We start from the raw sequence: 25,524 nt of genomic DNA, 5'->3' as shown, positions 1-25,524 counted from the left end.
CTCCAAAACCCTCAAATCTAGACTCCAAACATCCCAGAACAAGCGAGTCCGGTTACTTTTAGACCTCCACCCCAGATCACACCTCAATCCAACCCACTTCTCCAAAGTGGGCTGGCTCAGGGTGGAGGACAGAGTAAAACAACTTGCACTGAGCCTAGTCTATAAAATCCGCTACACCTCCCAGATACCGAAGTACATGTGAAACTACTTCCTTAACGAAAATGACCGCCATAACCACAAATCAAATCAAATCCACTTTATTTATAAAGCACATTTAAAATTTACCACAGGGGTAGCCAAAGTGCTGTAAAAAGGGCAGGTTAAAAGATAATACTAGGACCGAGCAAACAACACAACACAAACAGAACATGATAAAAAATAAATAAATAAAACATAAAAAATGGGGCACCATTGCTGGATTGATATCACTCAGTGGTAAAAGCCAACGAATAAAAGTATGTTTTTGAGAGAGATTTAAAAACAGGAGAGAGGAGGCTTGTCTAACGCTCAGAGGTAGGTCGTTCCAGAGCTTGGGAGCAGCAGCGGCGAAAGCTTTGTCACCTCTAAGCTTCAGCCTTGTGTCAGGGACCGTCAGTAGCAGCTGATCTTAGGGATCGAGTGGGGCAGTAAGGCTGAAGGAGGTCGGAGAGATATGTTGGCGCGAGGTTGTTTAGACATTTAAAAGCAAATAGAAGGAGTTTAAAATTGATTCGATAATGCACAGGGAGCCAGTGAAGGGATGCTAATATAGGGGCGATGTGCCCACGTCTGCGGGTCTGTGTTAGCAGACGAGCAGCAGAGTTCTGCACGAGCTGCAGGCGGGCGAGGGAGGCCTGGCTAATGCCTACATACAGGGCATTGCAGTAGTCCAAACGATTCGAGATAAAGGCGTGAATTAATTTCTCGAGATCATGTCCTGACAGAAGCGGTTTCACTTTCGCTATTTGGCGTAATTGATAAAAGCTTTTTTGAACACCAGGGGGAGCTCCACAAACCACGTTAAACCCAGATTCCGATCTAACGAAGGTCTTAACTCATTCTCTTTCTATGCCACATCAATGTGGAATGCACTCCCAACAGGTGTAAATGTAAGTCCATTTCTATATTCCTTCAAAACCGCTCTAAAACAACACCTCCAGGCAACATCAAGCCTTTACTAATACCCTCCTCCATTCACATCCCATCTCCCCGGATTGTAAATAATAGGGGTGTGGGAAAAAATTGATTCAAATAAGAATCGAATCGAATACGTTGTGTGATTCAGAATCGATTCTCATTTTTAAAAAATCGATTTAAAAAAAATATATATATATTTTTTTTATTTTTTTTAATCAATCCCACAAAACAATTCACAGCAATACCATCACAATGCAATCCAATTCCAAAACCAAACCTGACTCAGCAACACTCAGAACTGCAATATACAGAGCAATTGAGGAGACACAAACACGACACAGAACAAACCAAAAGTAGTGAAACAAAAATGAATATTATCAACAACAGTATCAATATTAGTTATAATTTCAGCATAGCAGTGATTAAAAATCCCTCATTGACATTATCATTAGACATTTATAAAAAATTTGAAAAAAGAACAATAGTGTCACAGTGGCTTACACTTGCATGGCATCTCATAAGCTTGACAACACGCTGTGTCCAATGTTTTCACAAAGATAAAATAAGTCATATTTTTGGTTCGTTTAATAGTTAAAACAAATGTACATTATTGCAATGAGTTGATAAAACATTGTCCTTTACAATCATATAAAAGCTTTTTTTTTTTTTTTAAATCTACTGCTGTGATAGCATGTCAGTAGACTGGGGTAGATCCTGCTGAAATCTTATGTATTGAATGAATACAGGATCGTTTTGAATGGGAAAAATATAGTTTTTGAATCGAGAATCGAATTGAATCGAAAAAAATCGATATATCATCGAATCGTGACCCCAAGAATCGATATTGAATCGAATCGTGGGAAACCCAAAGATTCACAGCCCTAGTAAATAACCTAATGTAAATACTCAAATGTACTTCTAATGTATTTACTTGTTCTTATGCTATCTGAACTCACTATGTTCTCTGCTCGCTGGACATATCCTACTAAGTAAGACCTACACTGTTTCAATGTCCACATTTCTCTATTGATGCTATTGTTGATGACTGAAGTACTGATATCAACCAAAGCTCCTCATCCCACCCCCGGATTGTAAATAATGTAAATAATTCAATGTATATACTATGATGATTAACCTGTGTGATGACTGTATTATGTTGATTGTATATGTTTGTACCATGAATTGATTAACGTGGACCCCGACTTAAACAAGTTAAAAATCTTATTCGGGTGTTACCATTTAGTTGTCAATTGTACGGAATATGTACTGAACTGTGCAATCTACTAATACAAGTATCAATCAATCAATCAAAACCAGGAGCTAAGTCCACCCCAGCCAGGTGGCCCAAGCAGCGGTTTAGGGTCCTGCAGCCTTTTTCTTGACAGCTTGTAAACAATCAGTTTTCCACCCATTGTTTGGCTATTTCATGTTTGCTGTTTGTGCAAAACCCAAAAACAAAATGTTACAATTGACAAAGACACACTAAACCCCAACTTTTTTGGATTGATTGAAACTTTTATTAGTAGATTGCAGAGTGCAGTACATATTCCGTACAATCAACCACTAAATGCCATCCATCCATCTTCTTCCACTTATCCGAGGTCGGGTGGCGGGGGCAGCAGCCTAAGCAGGGAAGCACAGACTTCCCTCTCCCCAGCCACTTCGTCTAGCTCTTCCCGGGGGATCCCGAAGCGTTCCCAGGCCAGCCGGGAGACATAGTCTTCCCAACGTGTCCTGGGTCTTCCCCGTGGCCTCCTACCGGTTGGACGTGCCCTAAACACCTCCCTATGGAGGCGTTCGGGTGGCATCCTGACCAGATGCCCGAACCACCTCATCTGGCTCCTCTCGATGTGGAGGAGCAGTGTCTTTACTTTGAGTTCCTCCCGGATGGCAGAGCTTCTCACCCTATCTCTATGGGCCACTAAGACCACCAAATGGTAACTCCCCAAAAAGTTTTTCAACTTGTTTAAGTTGGGGTCCACGTTAATCAATTCATGGTAACTGTATGAGAGTAACGCTGCAAGTTTACAGAACAAAACAAAAGTTAGCCCACCTCTAAAATCTCTGGAGCAGGTGTCGGGAACCTTTTTGGCTGAGAGAGCCATACAAGCCAAATATTTTAAAAAGTATTTCCATGAGAGCCATATAATATTTTTTTAAAGAATGAATACAACTAAATGCGTGCATTTTTAAGTACAAAACCCCTTTTTCCATATGAGTTGGGAAATTGTGTTGGATGTAAATACAAACGGAATATAATGATTTGGTAATCCTTTTCACCCCATATTCAGTTGAATGCAAAACACAAGATATTTGATATTCAAACTCATAAACTTTATTTTTTTTGCAAATAATAATCAACTTAGAATTTCATGGCTGCAACACGTGCCAAAGTAGTTGGGTAAGGGCATGTTCACCAATGTGTTACATCACCTTTTCTTTTAACAATACCCAATAAACGTTTGGGAACCTAGGAAACTAATTGTTGAAGCTTTGAAAGTGTAATTCTTTCCCATTCTTGTTTTATGTAGAGCTTCAGTCGTTCAACAGTCCGGGGTCTCCGCTGTCGCTTAGATGGCAGCATATGTTGTTTCAAAACCTGTATGAACCTTTCAGCATTAATGAGGCCTTCACAGATGTCTAAGTTACCCATGCCTTGGGCACTAATGCACCCCCATACCATCACAGATGCTGGCTTTTGAACTTTGCGTCGATAACAGTCTGGATGGTTTGTTTCCCCTTTGGTCCGGATGACACAATGTGGATTATTTCCAAAAACAATTTGAAATGAGGACTCGTCAGACCACAGAACACTTTTCCACTTTGCTTAAGTCCATCTTAGATGATCTCGGGCCCAGAGAAGCCGGCAAAGTTTCTGGATGTTGTTGATAAATGCCTTTCGCTTTGCATAGTATTAGTTTATTAGTTTATTAGTTTATTAGTTTATTAAGGATCCCCATTAGTCTACACCGCAGTGGAGACTATTCTTCCTGGGGTCCAGGCAAAAAACATCACACAACCACAGAACAAACGATTAAAATGCAGTACAACATGATCCAATAATAAATTGTCATAATACAAAAATAGCAACAACAAAGAACCAAAAAATACTAATAGATGTTGTTACTTAATAATTTTCATACCAAAGATAAAAATAGCAATATAAAAATAGATATACTGTATACATTTTTGCAAAAATAAAACAAAGAACCAATGGCCTAAAACACATTAGTGTACCAAAGACAAACAATAAGTGACGAAAAAGTATCATCCATCCATTTTCTGCTGCTTATCCCATAATCAATAAAATATTCAATAGTCAATAAAAACAGTCATGACATTAGGTACAATCTAAAATAATCTCTTTACACAATACTTCTCCTTTTAGTTTATTCTTAAAGCCCACTATGCTGGTGATTGATAGCAGATATTGTGGAAGTCTATTCCAGTAAGTGATTGCCCGATACATTACAGTCTTTTTCAAAACATCACTTTTGGGTTTAAGACGAGTGAGAGCACCTCTTTGGGCTAGCCTGGTACCGTAGTTGTGACTGTCACTGGCAAGTAAGAGCTGAGAATACAGATATGAGGGTTTATGGTATGTATAGATGTTTTTTAAAAATAGAATCAAACTACAAGCCAGTCTTTCATCAACTTTCATCCATGACAATTCATGATGCATGATCTCAATGCCAGTCCTAAATGAGCAATGGAGAGCTAGTCTGGCAGCTCTGTTTTGGGTAAGCTGGATTTTATTTAGATCTTGTTTAGATGCATTAGACCAGATTGCTGGGCAGTAGTCCATATGTGACAATACAAGGGATTGTATAACTTGCTTCATAGATGTGTTAGTTAAAAAATAGGCACTTCTTCTTATGATTGAAATGCTTCTGCTCATTTTTGTTACTATGTTTTTAATGTGAGTGGCCCAAGATAGTCTTTCATCTATTGTAACTCCCAGCAACCTGGCCTCTTTAACTTGTTCAACATGAACTCCGTTCAGAGAAACATTTAATATGCGTTCCTTTCTATGAGCATGTTTTGAGCAAATAACAAGACATTTTGTTTTGGAAATATTAAGTTTCATCTTATTTTCTGTAACCCATTTTGAAATCCGCATGACCTCATCTTGTAGTATAGTGCTCAGGTCGGTGCAATTATCTGCATGTGCATATATTGTTGTGTCATCTGCGTAAATTGCACAGCAACTATTCTTTAAAATACATGACATATCATTTACAAATATTGAGTATAATAAAGGTCCCAGGCAACTTCCCTGTGGAATACCACAATATAATGTTTTAATATTTGAAAGGGTTCCATTGAACATGACACATTGCTGTCTGTTGACTAGGTAGCTTTTCATCCAGTTAATCGCTGAGAGTTTAAAACCATAAGCAGACAGTTTTATAAGTAGTAGTTTATGATCAATAATATCAAAAGCTGCACTAAAATCTAGTAGCACTGTGCCAACTAATAATTTACTGTCAATTTGTTTTAGCCAGTCATCTGTTAATTGTGTGAGAGCTGTGCATGTTGAATAGCCAGTTTTATATGCATGTTGAAAGTCTGAATGAATGTTATTTATAGAGAAATACTTTTGAATTTGCTTAAATATAATTGTTTCCATTAATTTTCCTAATACTGGTAAAATGCTAATGGGCCTACTATTTAATCCAGTGAATGTTTCTTTCCTATTTTTTGGTAGAGGAGTCACTCTTGCGACCTTCCATACTTGAGGATAGATTCCTTCTTTAAAACTTAAGTTAAAAATATAGCATATCGGACTGGCTATTATTCCAGCTGACAACTTTAAAAGTCTACTATCTATATTATCATGACCACAAGGTTTGTCAGATTTCAATTCAGACAATAGATTCTCAATTTCCAATACATTGGTGACTGAGAATTCAAATGTACATTCTTTGTCCTGCATGATATCATTTTTAATAAGTGACTCAGATAGAATACCGCTTACAGGCAGCATGCCATTTCTAATAGTATCAACTTTACTTATGAAATAATTGTTGAAGTAATTAGCAATTTCTTTGGGCTTGGTGATAAATCCTTCACCTGATTCTATAAATGCTGGTGTTTTTCCCCTTTTATCTCTACCCATGATTTGATTGAGAGTACTCCAAAGTCTTTTGCCATCATGTTTAACTTCTTCAATTCTAGATTGGTAGTACACCCTTTTTTTCTGTTTATTTAATTTGGTCACTTTGTTTCTTAAAGAGCGATATGCTAGCCAGTCCTCTGAGCTACCTGAATCTACAGCAACTCTTTTCCATTTATCTCTATCTTTCATCAAGTGTCTCAGGTCAGAGTCAAGCCAAGGGGCTTTGACAGATCTGACGGTGAGTTTCTTGATGGGTGCATGCTTATCACAGACAGAAGAAAATGACTTCATGAATTCATGCAGAGCTGCTTCAGTATGCTTTGACTCAAATACACTGTCCCACTGTATGTTATGTACATCTTCAATAAAGGCATTATCACTGAAATGTTTGTAGAGTCTCTTGTATATAATTGTGGGTCCAACTTTGGGGACTTTCACTTTTCTTGCCATTGCAATCATGTTATGATCACTAAATCCAATTGGCACTGAAACAACCTTTGAGCATTTATCTACTGAATTAGTAAAAAGATGATCAATGCAAGTTGAAGACAATACACCAGAATTGTTCATATTTATTCTGGTTGGTAGATTTATCATTTGAGCTAGGTTACATACAGTGGCAGTGTCATCAAGCTTTCTTTTCATCGGGCAGTTTTTTGAGAGCCAGTCAATATTTAAGTCTCCTAAGAAATAAATTTCTCTGTTTGTGTCAGAAACATTCTGAAGCATTGCACATATTTTTTCAAGATGTGCTGCATCAGAGGAAGGTGGTCTATAGCAGCAGCAGATTAGTAATGGCTTTAGATGTGGCAAGTGAACCTGGATCCAGATTGCCTCTACATCTGTCAAGTTGAGATCTCGTCTTTGCTTTATTGGAATGTGGTCTTGTACATAAAAGGCTACTCCTCCCCCATATCTGTCTCTATCAAGTCTAATTATATTGTAACCTTGTATAAATATTTCAGTATTGTCAATTGAATCATCCAAATGAGTTTCAGAAATTGCTACTATATGTAGATCATTATCAAACATTATTTTACCTAACTCAATTGCCTTGTTTTTCAGACTACAGATGTTCAAGTGGGCAATTTTGAGTCCTTTTTTGGGAAGTTTGATAGACATTTGAAGTTAGTAAGGATTTGCAGAATAGATGTCAACCCTAAAAACACAAAAAACATATAAACCAGCAAACCACAGTCTATGCAAATTTTTCCAAATCATTTAAGCTTGTGACCATTAGCACTTGTGCCTGCTCAGGTGCACCATTTAGCTTTATGTAGACTTTGCAGTTGGACGACCATGTTGCTTGTATTTTTCCCTCTTTGCGTAGAAACCGAGCTCTTTTAGCAATATCAGCATTGTTCTTGGTTAAATGTTCATTGAGATAAACATTTGATCCCTTGAGCATCCTACTTTGTCGCAAAAGACTGATTTTGAATTTTCTATTTGCAAACCTCATAATGATGGTTGCCGGTTTGCTTTTATCTTTCTGAGGGAAACGGTGACAAGCTTCTATATTCTCCTCATTTAGGCTAATTCCCTTTTCTTGGAGGAATTTCACCACTTGCCGCTCCACTGAGTCCAAATCTTGGTCCCTGGGCACTGATCCCTGGACCCCGGACCTCACTGCAAGAGCAAATGACGCAGGTCGCGTTGGCAGACCAGTAACAATGACATCGTTCATTCTAGTATACTGCTCTATATTAGATAATCTACTTTGCAGTTGCATAATCATTTTGTCTTTTTCTTCATTTTGCTTCTTCAGTTCCTTAATATCTTTCATCATGCCCATCAAAGTGTCTTGCTTACTTGTCATTGCTTCCATTTGGTGTGCCATAAACTCCACTGATTTCCGTAGCTCCTCATTAGATCTCTTTAGTTCTTCCATGTCTCTTTTGGTGGCCATTGTTGATGATAGCTGCTGGGCCTCTGTTGAAGCCTGCAGCCAACCTGAAGATAGCTGCTGGGCCTCTGTTGAAGCCTGCAGCCAACCTGAAGATAGCTGCTGGGCCTCTGTTGAAGCCTGCAGCCAACCTGAAGATAGCTGCTGGGCCTCTGTTGAAGCCTGGAGCCGACCTGATGATAGCTGCTTGGCCTCTGTTGAAGCCTGGAGCCGACCTGTTAGCTGCTGGGCCTCTGTTGAAGCCTGGAGCCGACCTGTTAGCTGCTGGGCCTCTGTTGAAGCCTGGAGCCGACCTGATGATAGCTGCTGGGCCTCTGTTGAAGCCTGGAGCCGACCTGATGATAGCTGCTGGGCCTCTGTTGAAGCCTGGAGCCGACCTGATGATAGCTGCTGGGCCTCTGTTGAAGCCTGGAGCCGACCTGATGATAGCTGCTGGGCCTCTGTTGAAGCCTGGAGCCGACCTGTTAGCTGCTTTGGTTTTAGTTGTTGTTGTTGTTGTTGTTGTTGCTGTTGTTGTTGTTGAGTGTGTCCAGTATGATGTCAAAGCTGACTATGCAACAATAGTCCTTCAGAGCTTTAACTTGCACTTACAGATGTAGCGACAATCTGTATTTAGTGACAGTGGTTTTCTGAAGTGTTCCTGAGCCCATGTGGTGATATCCTTTAGAGATTGATGTCGTTTTTTGATACACTGCTGTCTGAGGGATCGAAGGTCACGGTCATTCAATGTTGGTTTCCGGCCATGCCGCTTACGTGGAGTGATTTCTCCAGATTCTCTGAACCTTTTGATGATATTATGGACCGGAGATGTTGAAATCCCTAAATTTCTTGCAATCGCACTTTGAGAAACGTTGTTCTTAAACTGTTTGACTATTTGCTCACGCAGTTGTGGACAAAGGGGTGTACCTCGCCCCATCCTTTCTTGTGAAAAACTGAGCATTTTTTTGGGAAGCTGTTCATATACCCAATCATGGCACCCACCTGTTACAAATTAGCCTGCACACCTGTGGGATGTTCCAAATAAGTGTTTGATGAGCATTCCTCAACTTTATCAGTATTTATTGCCACCTTTCCCAACTTCTTTTTCACGTGTTGCTGGCATCAATTTCTAAAGTTAATGATTATTTGCACAAAAAAAAGGTTTATCAATTTGAACATCAAATATGTTGTCTTTGTAGCATATTCAACTGAATATGGGTTGAAAATGATTTGCAAATAATTGTATTCTGTTTATATTTACATCTAACACAGTTTCCCAACTTATATGGATACGGGGTTTGTAAGACCAACATTTTTAGAGTACAATAAGTCTCTTATTCTTTTTTAATAACATTGTTTTTCTGAAGCTAACCAGCAATAAATAAAATAATTCTTACCATTAATGCGACTTCTTGAACAGGTGCGTTAGATACCAGATGGATGGATTAAAAGGCATGAGAATGTTTTATATTTTGAATGTTATTTTTGACACTGTGATTACCAGCGGAATTATTCATTACTTACCGTGTTAAGCAATGTCAGCTAAGATTTACGTATCTGAGAGCCAGGTACAGTCATCAAAAGAGCTACATCTGGCTGTAGAGCCATAGGTTCCCTACCCCTGGTCTGGAGGGTAATATTTGACGTTGTGATGCAACAACGGCCAAATGTTTAATAAAGACATAAAGTCAAATGTAACTTCTTGTCTGGGCATCCCGCTCATGTGTTTAAAAGTGAACTGCACTTTTTTGGGGGGGAAATATGCCTATCATTCACAATCCCTTTGTAAGACAAGAACACGCATCTTTCTCTTTTTTATGCATTCTCAGTGGTAAAACACGGCAAATACGAGATGGCTAATTGAATGATTGATTGAAACTTTTATTAGTACAAACCTCGTTTCCATATGAGTTGAGAAATTGTGTTAGATGTAAATATAAACGGAATACGATTGATTAATTGATTTTTTTTTCTTTTCTTTTTTTTTTATTGACATCCAGCATCAGACATTTCCATCTACTAAAACATATTCACATACATCACATAACCGTTGTCTGTCCTAAATGTTTAAAGTATTTTTGTTTGCCATCCACACCCCCAAAAAAAGAAAAAGAAACAGAGATAAACAAAAACAAGGTAGTATCTACACATACATCAATTAAATCAGCAAAGAATAAATAATACATTGATAATAATAATGAACAGAAAAAAAATAAAATATATACAGATACTTATATGTATATATACACATATAGGGAGTAACCTTTTTTTTTTTTTTTTTTAAACAGTACACTAATTCCCAAGATTTAAGTCAGGCTTATGGGGCGTGACATAATTGACCCAGTTTTCCCAGTATAAGTCAAATTTCTCCGATTTATAATTAATAAAGGCAGTTATCTTCTCCATTTTATATATGTCCATTGTGGTTTCCATCCATTGCTTCAAAGTTGGGCTCTCCTGGGATATCCATTTCCTAGTGATGGTCTTTTTACAAGCCACCAGTAGGATATTCATTAAGTATTTATCTTTCTTCAGCCAATCTTGAGGAGCAAGTCCAAAAAACAAAGTTTTACTTTCAAGCGGTATTTCTCGTTTAAAAATATCCTGTAAAGCTTGGTGTATCTCTTTCCAATAGTCCTTTATGGTAGAGCAGTCCCAGAAAACATGGTAGTGGTTTGCGTTTGAATTCCCACAATTTCTCCAGCAGGCAGGGGAGTTATCATAGTGAGACTTCTGAGAGGGTGTAATAAAAAATCAGATCAAACTTTTCCAGCCAAACTCCCTCCACTTGGGTGAGCTGGTACAAGTCCATTGATATTTCCAACTTATTGTCTATTCTTCCTCCGATATAGTTATATAGTTCCATCCATTTTCTACCGCTTATTCCCTTTTGGGGTCGCGGGGGGCGCTGGCGCCTATCTCAGCTACAATCGGGCGGAAGGCGGGGTACACCCTGGACAAGTCGCCACCTCATCGCAGGGCCAACACAGATAGACAGACAACAATCACACACACATTCACACACTAGGGCCAATTTAGTGTTGCCAATCAACCTATCCCCAGGTGCATGTCTTTGGAAGTGGGAGGAAGCCGGAGTACCCGGAGGGAACCCACACATTCACGGGGAGGACATGCAAACTCGTTATTATATTCAATTGAATGCACTACAAAGACAATATATTTAATGTTCCAACTCATAAACTTTATAATTTTTTTGCAAATAATAATTAACTTAGAGTTTCATGGCTGCAACGCGTGGCAAAGTAGTTGGGAAAGGACATCTTCACCACTGTGTTACAAACGTTTGTAGATCACCTTTTCTTTTAACAACACTCAATAAGCGTTTGGGAATTAAGGAAACTAATTATTGAAGCTTTGAAAGTGGAATTCTTTCCCATTCTTGTTTTATGTAGAGCTTTAGTCGTTCAACAGTCTAGGGTCTCCATTGTCGTATTTTACGCTTCATAATGCGCCACACATTTTCGATGGGAGACAGGCGGGCCAGGAAAGTACCCGCACTCTTTTTTTTACGAAGCCACGCTGTTGTAACACTTATGTTGCTGAAATAGGCAGGGGCGTCCATGATAACGTTGCTTTGATGACAGCATATGTTGTTCCAAAACCTGTACTGACCTTTCAGCATTAATGGTGCCTTCACAGATGTGTAAGTTACCCATGCTTTGGGCACTAATACACCCCCATACCATCACAGATGCTGGCTTTTGAACTTTGCGCCTATAACAATCCGAATGCTTATTTTCCTCGTTGTTCTGGAGGACACCACGTCCTCCGTTTCCAAATATAATTTGAAATTTGTACTCGTCAGACCACAGAACACCTTTCCACTTTGCATCAGTCCATTTTAGGTGAGCTCGGGCCCAGCCAAGCCGGCAGCATTTCAGGATATTGTCTATCAATGGGTTTGGCTTAGCATAGTTGAGTTTTAACTTGCACTCACAGATGTAGCCCCCAACTGTAGTTACTGACAGTGGTTTTATGAAGTGTTCCTGAGCCATTGTGGTGATATCCTTTACACACTGATGTCGGTTTTTGATGCAGTACCGCCTCAGGGATTAAAAGTCCATAATATCATTGCTTATGTGCAGTGATTTCTCCAGATTCTCTGAACTTTTTGATGATTTTACGGACCGTAGATGGTAAAATCCCTAAATTTCTTGCAATAGCTCGTTGAGAAATGTTGTTCTAAAACTGTTTGACAATTTGCTTACAAAGTGGTGACCCTCACCCCATCCTTGTTTGTGAATTACTTAGCATTTCATAGAAGCTGCTTTTATATCCAATTATGGCACCCAACTGTTCCCAAATAGCCTGCACACCTATAGGATGTTTCATATTAGTGTTTGATGAGCATTCCTCAACTTAATTAGTATTTATTGCCACCTTTCCCAACTTCTTTGTCACGTGTTGCTGGCATCAAAATCTAAAGTTAATGATTATTTGCAAAATAAAAATGTTGATCAGTTTGAACATCAAATATGTTGTCTTTATAGCATATTCAACTGAATATGGGTTGAAAATGATTTGCAATCATTGTATTCTGTTCATATTTACATCTAACACAATTTCCCAACTCATATGGAAACGGGGTTTGTAGATTGCAGAGTACCGTACATATTCCGTACAATCGACCACTAAATGGTAACACCCGAAAACGTTTTTCAACTTGTTTAATCAATTCATAACTAACTGTATGAGAGAAACGCTGCAAGTTTACAGAACAAAACAAAAGTTAGCTCACCTCTAAAGACTCTGGAGGGTAATATTTGACTTTGTGATGCAACAACGGCCAAGTGTTTAATAAAGACATAACGTCAAATGTAACTTCTCGTCTGGGCATCCCGCTCATGTTTTTAAAAGTGAACTGCACTTTTTTTTGGGAAATATGCAGATCATTCACATCTTTCTGTAAGACAAGAACATGCATGTTTCTCTTTTTTATGCATTCTGAGTAGGGCTGGGCGATATGGCCTTTTTTTAATATCTCGATATTTTTAGGCCATGTCACGATACGCGATAAGTATCTCGATATTTAGCCTTAGCCTTGAATGAACACCTGATGCATATAATCACAGCAGTATGATGAGTCTATGTTTCTACATTATAACATTCTTGTTCATACTGCATTAATATATGCTCATTTTAAACTTTCATGCAGAAAGGGAAATCACAACTAAGTCAATTGACCAAAGTTATATTTATTAAACAGTTATTAAGCAGTGGCACAAACATTCATGTCATTTCAAAAAAGAAAGTGCAAGATTGTCAGAGACATTTTAAAACAAGCTAAGAGGTCACTTTTGTGCATGATGTCACTAAGATGACATATCAAAACATCTCTAAATTTAAAGTGCACTTTTTGTACAGAACGCAACTACAATAGTTTAAAACAAATGAAGTGCATTTTTGTGTATGATGTCACACAAGAAATTTCAATAGTAAAAAAAATGAGCTGCATAATAGGAAATCAAATATTGTATGTCCTTCGCTATGTGGTAGGTTACTGCGGACGTCATCTCCTTCTGTAGTTGACTATTTTTTTAATACAGTGTTGATGTGGAAATTGTTGCTTGCGCATTTGGTTGCTGTGGCACCGAACGGAGATGTTGACATGCGAAATAAGCACTCTTCATTCACTAGCAGGTAACTTTTCAAATTATGCTACATATTAGCAGTAAGGCTACTTTTTGTAGCAACACTTTTGCCTTACACTTGACAAATTACGGTTGTCTGTTCGACATATTCCCATTTGAAGCCAAACCCGACGATGGACCCCCTGCTGTTTTCCTTGGGAATTAATTATTTCTTCATTTGTTACCAGATTCGCACCATCTCTCTCTCGTATTACCACTCGCACCACAGCTAACATTACCCATGCTACTACCTCTCTGCTCCGCGAGTAAAAAATTGTAGCCATAAACCGAGAAGTTGGTCTACTTTGACATTTAACTTATATCGAGAAAGGCACGAAAAGACGCTCGTTTTTCCACTTGCATGAACATTAAAAAATATTCTTCATCTAAACGGGAAGATACAGATATACTAACAGTTGGTATCCCGGTGAGAGCGGACATTGTACAGTAAGTGATTGTTGTTTTACGTTCATAGTATTTCTTGTTTCTTGTTTAGGACTTACCAATGCTGCTACATGTTGCTTAGTGTTTAACTAAAGCTAGCTCTTCCGTATATTCAGCTTCAAAAATATACATTTCTAGATCATCATTTTCCCAAAGAAATCTTTGTGGCCTTCCACAAAGTCTGCTATGATTAGTGTTGTCTTTGTTGAAGGGAAAAGCGACCATAAGGCTGTGTACATTTTTAAGCCGTCGTATGCTTAAAATGAGCCAAATAGATAAATATGACACGTTATTAGTGATGTGCCTCTTACTACATTACATATTTACTTGAAGCAAAAACGGCGATGGAGGTTTTTGGATGTTTTTTTATAGCACTCTATTGGCGGAATAGATCAATTACCATTACCTCCATTACTAGCTGACTTTTGCGAGAGTTAATTTACGAGTCTGAATACATAGAAAAAGGAAACATACTATGTGTTCCTTCCATCCATTTTTCTACCGCTCTTTCCCTTTGTGGTCGCGGGGGGCGCTGGCGCATATCTCAGCTACAATCGGGCGGAAGGCGGACTACACCCTGGACAAGTCGCCACCTCATCACAGAGCCAACACAGATAGACAGACAACACCCACACTCACATTCACACACTAGAGCCAATTTAGTGTTGCCAATCAACTTATCCCCAGGTGCATGTCTTTGGAAGTGGGAGGAAGCCGGAGTACCCGGCGGGAACCCACGCAGTCACGGGGAGGACATGCAAACTGCACACCGAAAGATCCCGAGCCCGGGGTTGAACCCAGGACAACTCAGGACCTTCGTATTGTGAGGCAGACGCACTAACCCCTCTGCCACCGTGAAGCCTACTATGTGTTCTTTTCTTGCATAAGGATTGTGACTGAAAGCAAAAAAGTGCAGTTCCCCTTTAAAGATGTACATCTTTAAGGTCCGGGCCGTCTGGCTGACTTCCTTCCTTCTTTTTAGATCAAAATAGACAAATTTGCACACTTTAGAATGGAATGGTTTCTATTTTGACAGTAAAACATGACTAAAATATCTGAGTTTTTCTTTGGAAGGCAAGGTTAAAGAAATATTAGCAAAATATAAATATACAGGAGGGTAAACCAATGGCGATACATTTCAGTTGATAGCAACAATAACATTGAATGAAAATTGAGAGTGATGTGATTTATTTTATTTTTACTATTCATGATTAAAATGAGGCCCTGCGATGAGGTGGCGACTTGTCCAGGGTGTACCCCGCCTTCCGCCTGATTGTAGCTGAGATAGGCACCAGCGCACCCCACTACCCCAAAAGGAATAAGCGGTAGAAAATGGATGGATGGATGATTAAAATGAATCACGTTTGTTTTATATCAAATCGGTAAAAAACAAATGCACAAAATTTACAAAAAATGCTAATCAAAAGGGAAGGCAAGTATTTTATACCAAATATTATAAAAATGGACCCATTGCCTCCCTGCTTGGCACTCAGCATCAAGTGTTGGAATTAAAATTAGAGTTGAAATCACCCAAAAATTATTCCCGAGCGCAGCCACTGCTGCTTCTCACTGATCCCCTCACCTCCCAGGGGGTGAAACAAGGGGATGGGTCAAATGCAGAGGGTAATGTCACCACACCTAGTGTTTGTGTGACTATCAGTGGTACTTTAACTTTTCTGCCTCCTAGATAATCATTAAAAAAATGAGTAGATATTTAATCTTGTAAAAAAAAAAAACACCCAAAAAAATATATATTAATTTGAATAAAATATGGAGAAACATGTGTTTGATTGGAGATCAAAGAGTAGAACGTAAACAAGTGAATACCTGTTTTGCTGAATAGAAACATAATTTTTTTATACACCGCAAAGAAGAATATTTTTTCTTGAATAATATTTTAAAGTGATTAATATTATCAAACATTTAGATCCTTGTGAAAAATTAAAGAAATTTAAATAAAGATTCTCATGTAATTTGTCGATGCATGGATTTGTATGAGACCATGGTATTTTACTCTACATGGCATACACCTGGGGTTGGCAACCCACAATGCTGAAAGAACCATATTGGAAAACGAATACAAAAATAAAAATCTGTTTGGCTGTTATAATGAAGACGACACGTGATGTAAGCGTCCATATTGTCTATATTAGCCTACTTTCAAATACAATTTGTAGCATGCTGACGCAAATAATTGTTGACAGAAATGTTGAAATTTTGTATTTATTCTACACATTTTTACAACATTAGTAAACCACAGGCTTTTCAGTGTGTGAGATAACTCTTGGAGATTACTGGCTTAGAATGGCCAAAGGTATAGATGTGTGTGTCCAAGTTAAAGGAAACAGCAGGCTATCTAGTTCTAGGAAATGTCTTTGCAAGCTGGGTAATGTTTTGCTGTGGTCTATAACGGCACCATATGTTGCTCCTAAGCCTGTATGTACCTTTCAGCCTAAATTGTGCCTTCACATATGTGGAGGTTACCAATGCCTTGGGCACTAATACACCCTCATACCATCACAGATGCTGGCTTTTGAACTTTGCGCCTATAAAAATCCGGATGGTTCTTTTTCTCTTTGTTCTGGAGGACACAACATTCACAATTTCCAAAAACAATTTGAAATGTGGACTCATCAGACCTCAGAATACTTTTACACTTTGCCTCAGGCCATCTTAGATAAGCTCAAGCCCAGCGAAGCCGGCGGCGGTTGAAGGTGTTGTTGATAAATGGCTTTCACTTTGCATAGTAGAGCTTTAGCTTGCACTTACAGATGTAGTGACACACTGTAGTTACTGACACTGGTTTTCTGAAGTGTTCCTGAGCCCATATGGTGATATCCTTTACACACTGATGTCAGTTTTTGATGCAGTACCGCCTGAGGGATCAACGGTCTGTAATATCATCGCTTACGCGCAGTGATTTCTCCAGATTCTCTGAACCTTTTGATGATATTACGGACCGTAGATGGTGAAATCCCTAAATTCCTTGCAATGGCTAGTTGCGAAATGTTGTTCTTAAACAATTTGCTCAGGCATTTGTTCACAAAGTGGTGACCCTCGTCCCATCCTTGTTTGTAAATGACTGAGCATTTCATGGAAGCTGCTTTTATACCCAATCATGGCACCCACCTGTTCCCAATTGGCCTGTTCACTTGTGGGATTTTCCAAATAAGTGTTTGATGAGCATTCCTCAACATTCTCAGTCTTTTTTGCCACTTGTGCCAGCTTTTTAAAATATGTTGCAGGCATCAAATTCCAAATGAGCTAATATTTGCAAAAAATAACAAAGTTTTCCAGTTCGAATGTTAAGTATCTTATTTTTGCAGTCTATTCAATTGAATGTAGGTGGAAAAGGATTTGCAAACAATTGTAGTCTGTTTTTAATTTACGATTCAAACGTGCCAACATCATTGGTTTTGGGTTTTGTATGCGTATATATGTATACATATATGTATTTTTATGTAAAAATCTGCTGTGCAATAGGTGTGTGAGTGTCCTTTTTTCAGGAAAACTTATACAAAAACTCACAATAGTAGAGATAGTGTGCTAAAAACGTTATGACAGTCCACTGAAAAAACGGAGTGGAATTTATTATAATTTTTTTTTGTGAATGAGAGACCCAAAATGTACATGATAATAAAGAATGCTGGATTTATAATATTAACTATGAACAATAAAACGCAGAATATCAACATATGAATGTCGTTGCCAGCCTCAGCTGCTAGAGTTGCTGTGATGGAAATTACCGTAATAACGCGTCTATCAGTCAAAAGCGCATATTATAACTGTTGAAATACTATCTATATTTCAAGACTTACGGGAATTTGAAAACAGCACTGCACATCAGAATTGCGGCTACAGTTTTGATGTTAAAGGTTCAGACCATGCTGGATCAAAAATCTTAAGCCATATTTTGTCCAGGTCTGACCTTTGGTATTTACAGTCAAACCAAGGGCTAGTATCTCTACTTCCTTATATTTTCTGGTCAGCCCATTGAATAATTGAAGCACTGCTGCCACCTAGCTAGAAGTTTGTGTATTGTTCAAACATTTATAAAGACGCTAATACTGTAAGTCCCCCAATGCGAGACGAGACTATCGAGCTACTGGCCTTGCCTCCTTAGTACTTGGTAGATGGGTTTCACTTCTCACATTACTTATTCAGTTGCACTGTTCATGCTGCAGCGTGCACTAAAGTCCTGCACAATTCTGACCTTACTGTGTGGTTTGTAAAATAACCAACATGTGCAAAAGTCCAATCTTTTAATGTGTTAATTAAGAGGAAGTTGTGATGATAGCATGGAAGGCTCTACGTTAAAAGGACTAAGGGTTATGAAATACTTATGCATATTTGTGCTGAACGTCTGACCGTATACCCTTATAAGAAGCCTGCATTATTAATAACTAGCGATCCTGTTTTACAGTCTGGGCTGCTTTAATGATACATTGTTCCTTTCCCGTGTCTGCTTCCGTTTGTTTGTCCCAGACGAGCTGCAGCAGCGAGAGCAGGCCCTGGAGCGGCAGAGGGCCGAGTTTGGCAAACTCAAGCAGCAGCTCGAGGCCGAGTTCAACCAGAAACGAGCCAAGTTTAAAGACCTCTACTTGACCAAAGAAGGTGTGCACGCCGTCATGACACAATTCTGAATTGTTTGTAACGATGCATATTGTTGATACTATAGGTATTAACAGCGGAAAGGCCCTATTCTGTCCACTTTTTCATGCACTCTTGATAATTATTAAAGTTGAAAAAATAGACATAAATATCAAAGATGTATAATATATATATATATATATATATATATATATATATATATATATATATATATATATATATATATATCAGGGTTTCCCAAACATTCATTTATTTGTGGCGGCCCGCCACGAAAGAATTACATCCGCCACAAATAAAAAAATAAAATAAAAAATAAAATAAATGTTTTTTATTTTTTTATTTTTTTCCGGCTTTTGACTCGCTCGACTGCTCATAAAAGCATTGGGACTCTGTGAATGGAGCTTGTAGTTACATATTATATAAATATGTAAATAATATATAAATATGTACATAAAGTGTTGTAATTATATTCCAACTCTGCGTTCTTCTTGGTCATCGTCGCCGATATCTATATATATATATATATATATATATATATATATATATATATATATCTAATCAGAATATAAACACTTTTTGTTTTTTGCTCCCATTTTTCATGAGTTGAACTCAAAGATCTAAAACTTTTACTATATGCACAAAATACCTATTCCTCTCAAATATTGTTCACACATCTGTCTAAATCTGTTACTGAGAATGTCTTCTTGCCTAAGAAAATCCATCCCACCTCACAAGTCTGGCATATCAAGATGCTGATTAAACAGTATGACAATTGCACAGGTGTGCTTTAGGCTAGGGGTCAGAAAAGCAGTCAGTATCTGGTGTGACCACCATTTGCCTCACACTGTGCAACACATCTCCTTCACATAGAGTTGATCAGGTTGTTGATTGTGGCCTGTTGAATGTTGGTTCGCTCCTCTTCAATGGCCGTGCCAAGTTGCTGGATATTGGCAGGAACTGGAACACGCTGTTGTATACGCTGAGCCGCAGCATCCCAGACATGCTCAATGGGTGTCTAGTCCGGTGAGTCTGCTGGCCATGCAATAACTGGGATGTTTTCAGCATCCAGGAATTGTGTACAGATCCTTGCAACATGGGGTCGTGCATTGTCATGCTGCAACATGAGGTGATGGTTTCAGATAAATGGCACAATAATGGGCCTCAGGATCTCGTCACGGTATTTCTGTGCATTCAAAAGGCCATCAATAAAATAAACTTGCGTTTGTTGTCGATAACCTACGCCTGCCCATACCATAACCCTACTCCTACCATGGGCCAATCAATTCACAACGTTTATGTCAGCAAACTGCTCTCCCACACAACGCCACGCACGCTTTTTGCTGTCCGCCCTGAACAGTGAAAACCGGGATTCATCCATGAAAATAACACTTCTCCACTGTGCCAGACGACATCGAATGTGAGCATTTGCCCAATCAGGCCAGTTTTGACGAGACCCCGATGAGGACGACGACCATGTAGATGAGCCTCCCAGAGACGGTTTCTTACAGTTGGTGCAGAAATGTTTTGGTTATGCAAACCAATTGTTGCAGCTGCTGTCCGGGTGGCTGGTCTCAGATGATCAGGGAGGTGCACCTGCAGGATGTGGAGGTCCTGGGCTGGTTTGGTAACACGTGGTCTGCGGTTGTGAGGCCGTTTGGATGTACTGCCACATTCTCTGAAACGCCTTTGGAGACAGCTATGGTAGAAAAATGAACATTCAATACAGGGGCAACAGGTCTGGTGGAAATTCCTGCAGTCAGCATGCCAACTGCACGCTCCCTCATTACTTGTAACATCTGTGGCATTGTGCTGTGTGATAAAACTGCACATTTCAGAGTGGCCTTTTATTGTGGGCAGCCTAAGACACACCTGTGCAATGATCGTCCTGTTTAATCAGCAACTTGATATGCCACACCTGTGAGGTGAGATGGATTATCTTAGCAAAGAAGAAATGCTTACTAACACAGATTTAGACTGGTTTGTCAACAATGTTTTTGTGTGTATATGCTAAAAATGTTAGATCTTTGAGAATGAACTCATAAAAAATTGGAGCAAAAGCAAAAGTGTTGCATTTATATTTTTGTACAGTATATATATAGCTGGTATTCTGACACGTGACTTCTTCCCGCATGTGAAAACCAGTGTCGGTCAAGCTAAGATGCCTGTTGTACATCAAGCAGCGCGAACTACCGAAGTACAAAAGAGGCTTAAATCTTCCTGCAAAAAGCAGACATGAGAAAAAAATCTCCCTATGCAATGAAATAGATCCCTATACTTCATTAAAAAAAAACATTTGTCCAGTAGTATTAAGGATTACGTCGGTCGCGTTCTCAGACATATCGAACGATTGTGCTCCAGACACCATTCTACACGACAAAACAGACGAAAACTTGGAAAAGCGTGGAGGTGTACAACTTTTTTGTGTGTGCCTCGGTCAAGGATATTGGTATCAAGACTATCCCAGATCAATATGCATCGTTTTTGCTCGGATAAGGATGCATTTCATGTTTTAACTTTGAGTCTCAGATGCGTTGTTTGTTGCTCTTCCACACACCGTTTACGAGTAGTGTGCTTTTTCCCGTCTTTATCAAAATATAACTATAGATGTCAACATTATGTATTTGCTGAAAGCTTCGTTAGTATTTGCTGCTTTTGGTAAAAACTGAACTCTTTTGGGTTTTGCTCACAGTTGATTTCCTTCATATAGACATACCGAGTTGGTGCGTTTCAAAACACTCCGAGCAAACATCATATCAAGATAACACTTAAATGGGAAATAATAACCGTCAAAAGTATATCAAACAAACCTTTTAACGAAGTGATTAGTGCAAACTCATGCATTCTTTGTCTCTGCTCCCTTGGACTGGAGTGTGTGCTGCATGCTTTTGTCGTCGTTTCCACAAATCTTGCACTTTTCTGCCTTTTTTGATAACTTCTTGAGAAACTCTGAAGAAACATTTATCCCTTCTGCGATTTGAACTGTTCGTACAGCCAAAATCAACACAAGTATGTGGCTTTTTTTTTTTCGAGAAAGGTGAAATGGCGCCAATAGTACTTATTGAAAGCAGAGCTCGCTTGACCACCACAGATATTTAATGGACAGGGATATACATCCACATATAGGTAAATATATTTTTTCAACTTTAATAATTACTTAGAGTCCATGTAAAAGTGGAAAAAAAAGTTTCATTAATGAACAGAAACAGAACACATGTAAACGCGACAAGGCTCAAACTGGTCAACATTAATAAAGCTGATAAGTTGACCGTACACAACAGTGCGGAAAGCTAAGTATTAACGTTTTAAAGTGCACGCAGGGGTTTGCAATTATGAATGGTATTTTGGTCAGCTGTTTGTCATCAGAGCATTTGTCAACATCTAGGAGCGGCCAAACATGTATTTATTGTACTTTAACAATGGTACGACGTGCATGTGAAAGTGGAAAGACAAACCCTGCATGAGCTTGGATAGTGGAATTTTAAAGCGAATGCAGAGGAAGATAAAGCTATTGGACAATGTGGTGTTTGCCTTCCTCTCTCATCCGTCATCCTCTCCTTGTTGTCGGTCTCCAGAGGAGCTGAAGAGGCAAACGACGGCCCTGGAGGCCGCCCAGGCTGAGCTGAGCGCCATCCAGGCCGAGCTGTCTCAAGCCCAGGGCGAGATGGAGACCATCAAAGCGGTGGCCACCGTGTCAGAGAACACCAAGCAGGAGGCCATCGACCAGGTCCGCAGCCAGTGGCAGGAAGAGGTGGCCTCGCTGCAGGCCATCATGAAAGGTAGAAGAAAACAAAAACACAGTCGCTATTTGTTTTTTGTTTGTAATGCTGTTGTCCTTATTCAGAAACCGTCTGCGAGTACGAGGTCCAGTTCCACCAGCGTCTGGAGCAGGAGCGAACCCAGTGGGGCCAGTACCGGGAGGCCATGGAGAGGGAAGTGGGCGACCTGAGACGCCGGCTCACTGAGGGCCAGGAGGAACAGAATCTGGAGAACGATATGAAAAAAGTAGACCCTCTTTTTGACTCATACTGGGATTGAACCATTTCCACTGGACAATTTAGATGTTTATGGAGCTATAAAATGTTCTTCAAGGCTCAGGAGGATGCAGAGAAGCTTCGCTCGGTGGTGATGCCCATGGAGCAGGAGATCGCCACACTCAAAGCTAAGCTGACAACAGCTGAGGACAGAGTCAGGGAACTGGAAGCGTCTAAGGTTTGTCTACGTTGAACACACTATAATTAACCAATTTGTGCTCCACTCTACTGTAATTACATAGCTCTGCTGTAATTGAGTTTATTCCTGACAAAATCCAGCGACTTTGCACTGGGATTTTTGGTCATCTACAGCCTTGTTTTGTTCTACTAACAAATTTCCATCCATCCATCCATCATCTTCCGCTTATCCGAGGTCGGGTCGCAGGGGCAGCAGCCTAAGCAGGGAAGCCCAGACTTCCCTATCTCCAGCCACTTCGTCTAGCTCTTCCCGGGGGATCCCGAGGCGTTCCCAGGCCAGCCGGGAGACATAGTCTTCCCAACGTGTCCTGGGTCTTCCCCGTGGCCTCCTACCAGCTGGACGTGCCCTAAACACATCCCTAGGGAGGCGTTCGGGTGGCATCCTGACCAGATGCCCGAACCACCTCATCTGGCTCCTCTCAATGTGGAGGAGCAGCGGCTTTACGTTGAGCTCCTCCCGAATGGCAGAGCTTCTCACCCTATCTCTAAGGGAGAGCCCCGCCACCCGGCGGAGGAAACTCATTTCGGCCGCTTGTACCCGTGATCTTATCCTTTCGGTCATGACCCAAAGCTCATGACCAATTATTAATGTTTTTGTTCTGGCAGGTCAAGGAGCTCAATCACGTTCTGGAGGCCGAGAAGTCTTGCCGCACGGACCTGGAGATGTACGTGGCGGTGCTCAACACGCAAAAGTCGGTACTACAGGAGGATGCAGAGAAACTGCGCAAAGAGCTACATGAAGGTAGTGGATTACTGACCCTGAATACAAGACGGGAAGAAAGGTTTTCTTTGGGGAGTTTTGGTTTCTGTGCTACATGTTGGTTTATGCATATTTCTTAAGACACCTGAATATAATACAAAAAAGAATAAGAAAAGCTGGGACACGCTTTGGAGAGTTTTAGTTTTGTCACAGCGAATCGAGTAATCTATAAATCAATTTGTTTGTTCAGTTGAGTAATGGAATAAAATTACGTGTCACATTGAAATTGCGCTTTGACCATGGGATCATCGCTTTGTATTACTTATACTGTCTATAGGGACGTACAGTATATTGTAAGGAATTTATGGATGCCGAATCCAATATCGATATTTTTTTATCCATACCGGTATTTATCAGTACTCTTAGTGGTAATATATGTAATTGTTGTAAATAAAGATGTGAAAAATTTATTATTTATTACTATTTTTAATACCACAAGTGGTTGTAAACCATCAACATCATGTAACATTTCACAGCAAAGGAGTGTTTTTCAACACCTGCTTTTTAAGTCTTATACAAGTCAACTGTGTTGCAGTGCAAATTGCAAAGCCGTTGTTATGTCATAATCTTGTAAAGACACAGATCCATCACTATGTTTTTAATAATTACAATTACACTCGGTTGGAAAGAATAATTTTGCATGGCATTCATGTGGAGAGCACAGACCTCTTACATTATACATCATATAAAATATATCTTATAATCAATACAATCAATTATCATGTTAGTTTGGTGTGCGTTTTGTAACAATAGGAATTGTTTTTTGTGTTTATGTTGCATGCAGACTTATTTTAGTGACAGACCAGTGGCAATATTGAGGGTTGACAGCCACCGATGTATTATATCTGTGTAGACATGTCCACTATTAATATCTAAATAAAAAGATCCAGTAATTACTTCAATTATTTTTTTTTTTGAGTGAATTAATTTTGGACGGAGACTGAATGTAGGCGGCCGGAAGTAAGCATGTTCGCCTAAAACTGACTTTTGCTTTTTTGAGCGTGCGTGACTTTGAAGGACTTTTGAGGAAATATTTCTGCGTTAGAAACTTTTGTGTGGTGTTGCTTTCTTATTTGTGTATATCCCAAGCTAAATATATCCACCTGTGTCTTTTTTATGCATGGCACAGGCACTTGAAGAGAATGTAAGAGCGTGGCTAAAAAATACCGATAGCAAACAGGTGATATAAAACTAATACAGTAAAGAATCTTACAAGTCTTAAAGAAACAAATTAAACAAAATACTCTGTGATAAAGTATAATAAGTGACAATGTAACAATGTAACGCATACATGTTTTAAAATGTATTCATTTGTGGAGGAGTGTTTGATTTTTGGACCAACAACTTTTTAACATGGATACAAGAGGCTTTATTGGTCATCAAAGTAAAGCTATTAGGAAATGCCATTTCCGTTTAAAAATGCGAACATTTCACCACAATGTCTGTCTTTCACTTTCACTCAAAACCTTTGACAGCTTCCTGTTCAATTTGTCTTCTTTTTAAAACATTTTTTTTAAGCTATCTCTCTTTGTCATCACTCTGCTGTAACCGCACCTTTCCCCAGACATTGAAACAGACCACGTCACTGGCAGCGTGAGCTTCGCCCCTCTCATGTTTGCTCTATTGGAGGAGTCTTTCACTCAAAAAATGAATCATCAAAGTAACAAACTACAAATTGATGCTTTTTTTCTAATCCAATTAATCGGTTCATT

The 25,524-nt window shown here is 39.3% G+C and overlaps 1 protein-coding gene across 2 annotated transcripts in view; it reads left to right on the top strand.

The window, feature by feature from the left end:
• The window catches only part of rabep1 (rabaptin, RAB GTPase binding effector protein 1), a 59,463-nt gene that overhangs the window by 583 nt on the left and 33,356 nt on the right, over positions 1–25,524 (top strand). For both annotated transcript variants that reach the window (XM_061898908.1, XM_061898909.1), the window contains exons 2-6: positions 18,698–18,826; positions 22,396–22,599; positions 22,665–22,825; positions 22,913–23,032; positions 23,659–23,794. In XM_061898908.1, coding sequence (XP_061754892.1) covers positions 18,698–18,826; positions 22,396–22,599; positions 22,665–22,825; positions 22,913–23,032; positions 23,659–23,794 — 750 coding nt within the window. The remainder of the gene's footprint in view (positions 1–18,697; positions 18,827–22,395; positions 22,600–22,664; positions 22,826–22,912; positions 23,033–23,658; positions 23,795–25,524) is intronic.

Source organism: Nerophis ophidion, linkage group LG04, assembly GCF_033978795.1.
Source record: "Nerophis ophidion isolate RoL-2023_Sa linkage group LG04, RoL_Noph_v1.0, whole genome shotgun sequence".
Taxonomy (NCBI): domain Eukaryota; kingdom Metazoa; phylum Chordata; class Actinopteri; order Syngnathiformes; family Syngnathidae; genus Nerophis; species Nerophis ophidion.
This window is presented reverse-complemented; position numbering and strand designations above follow the sequence as displayed.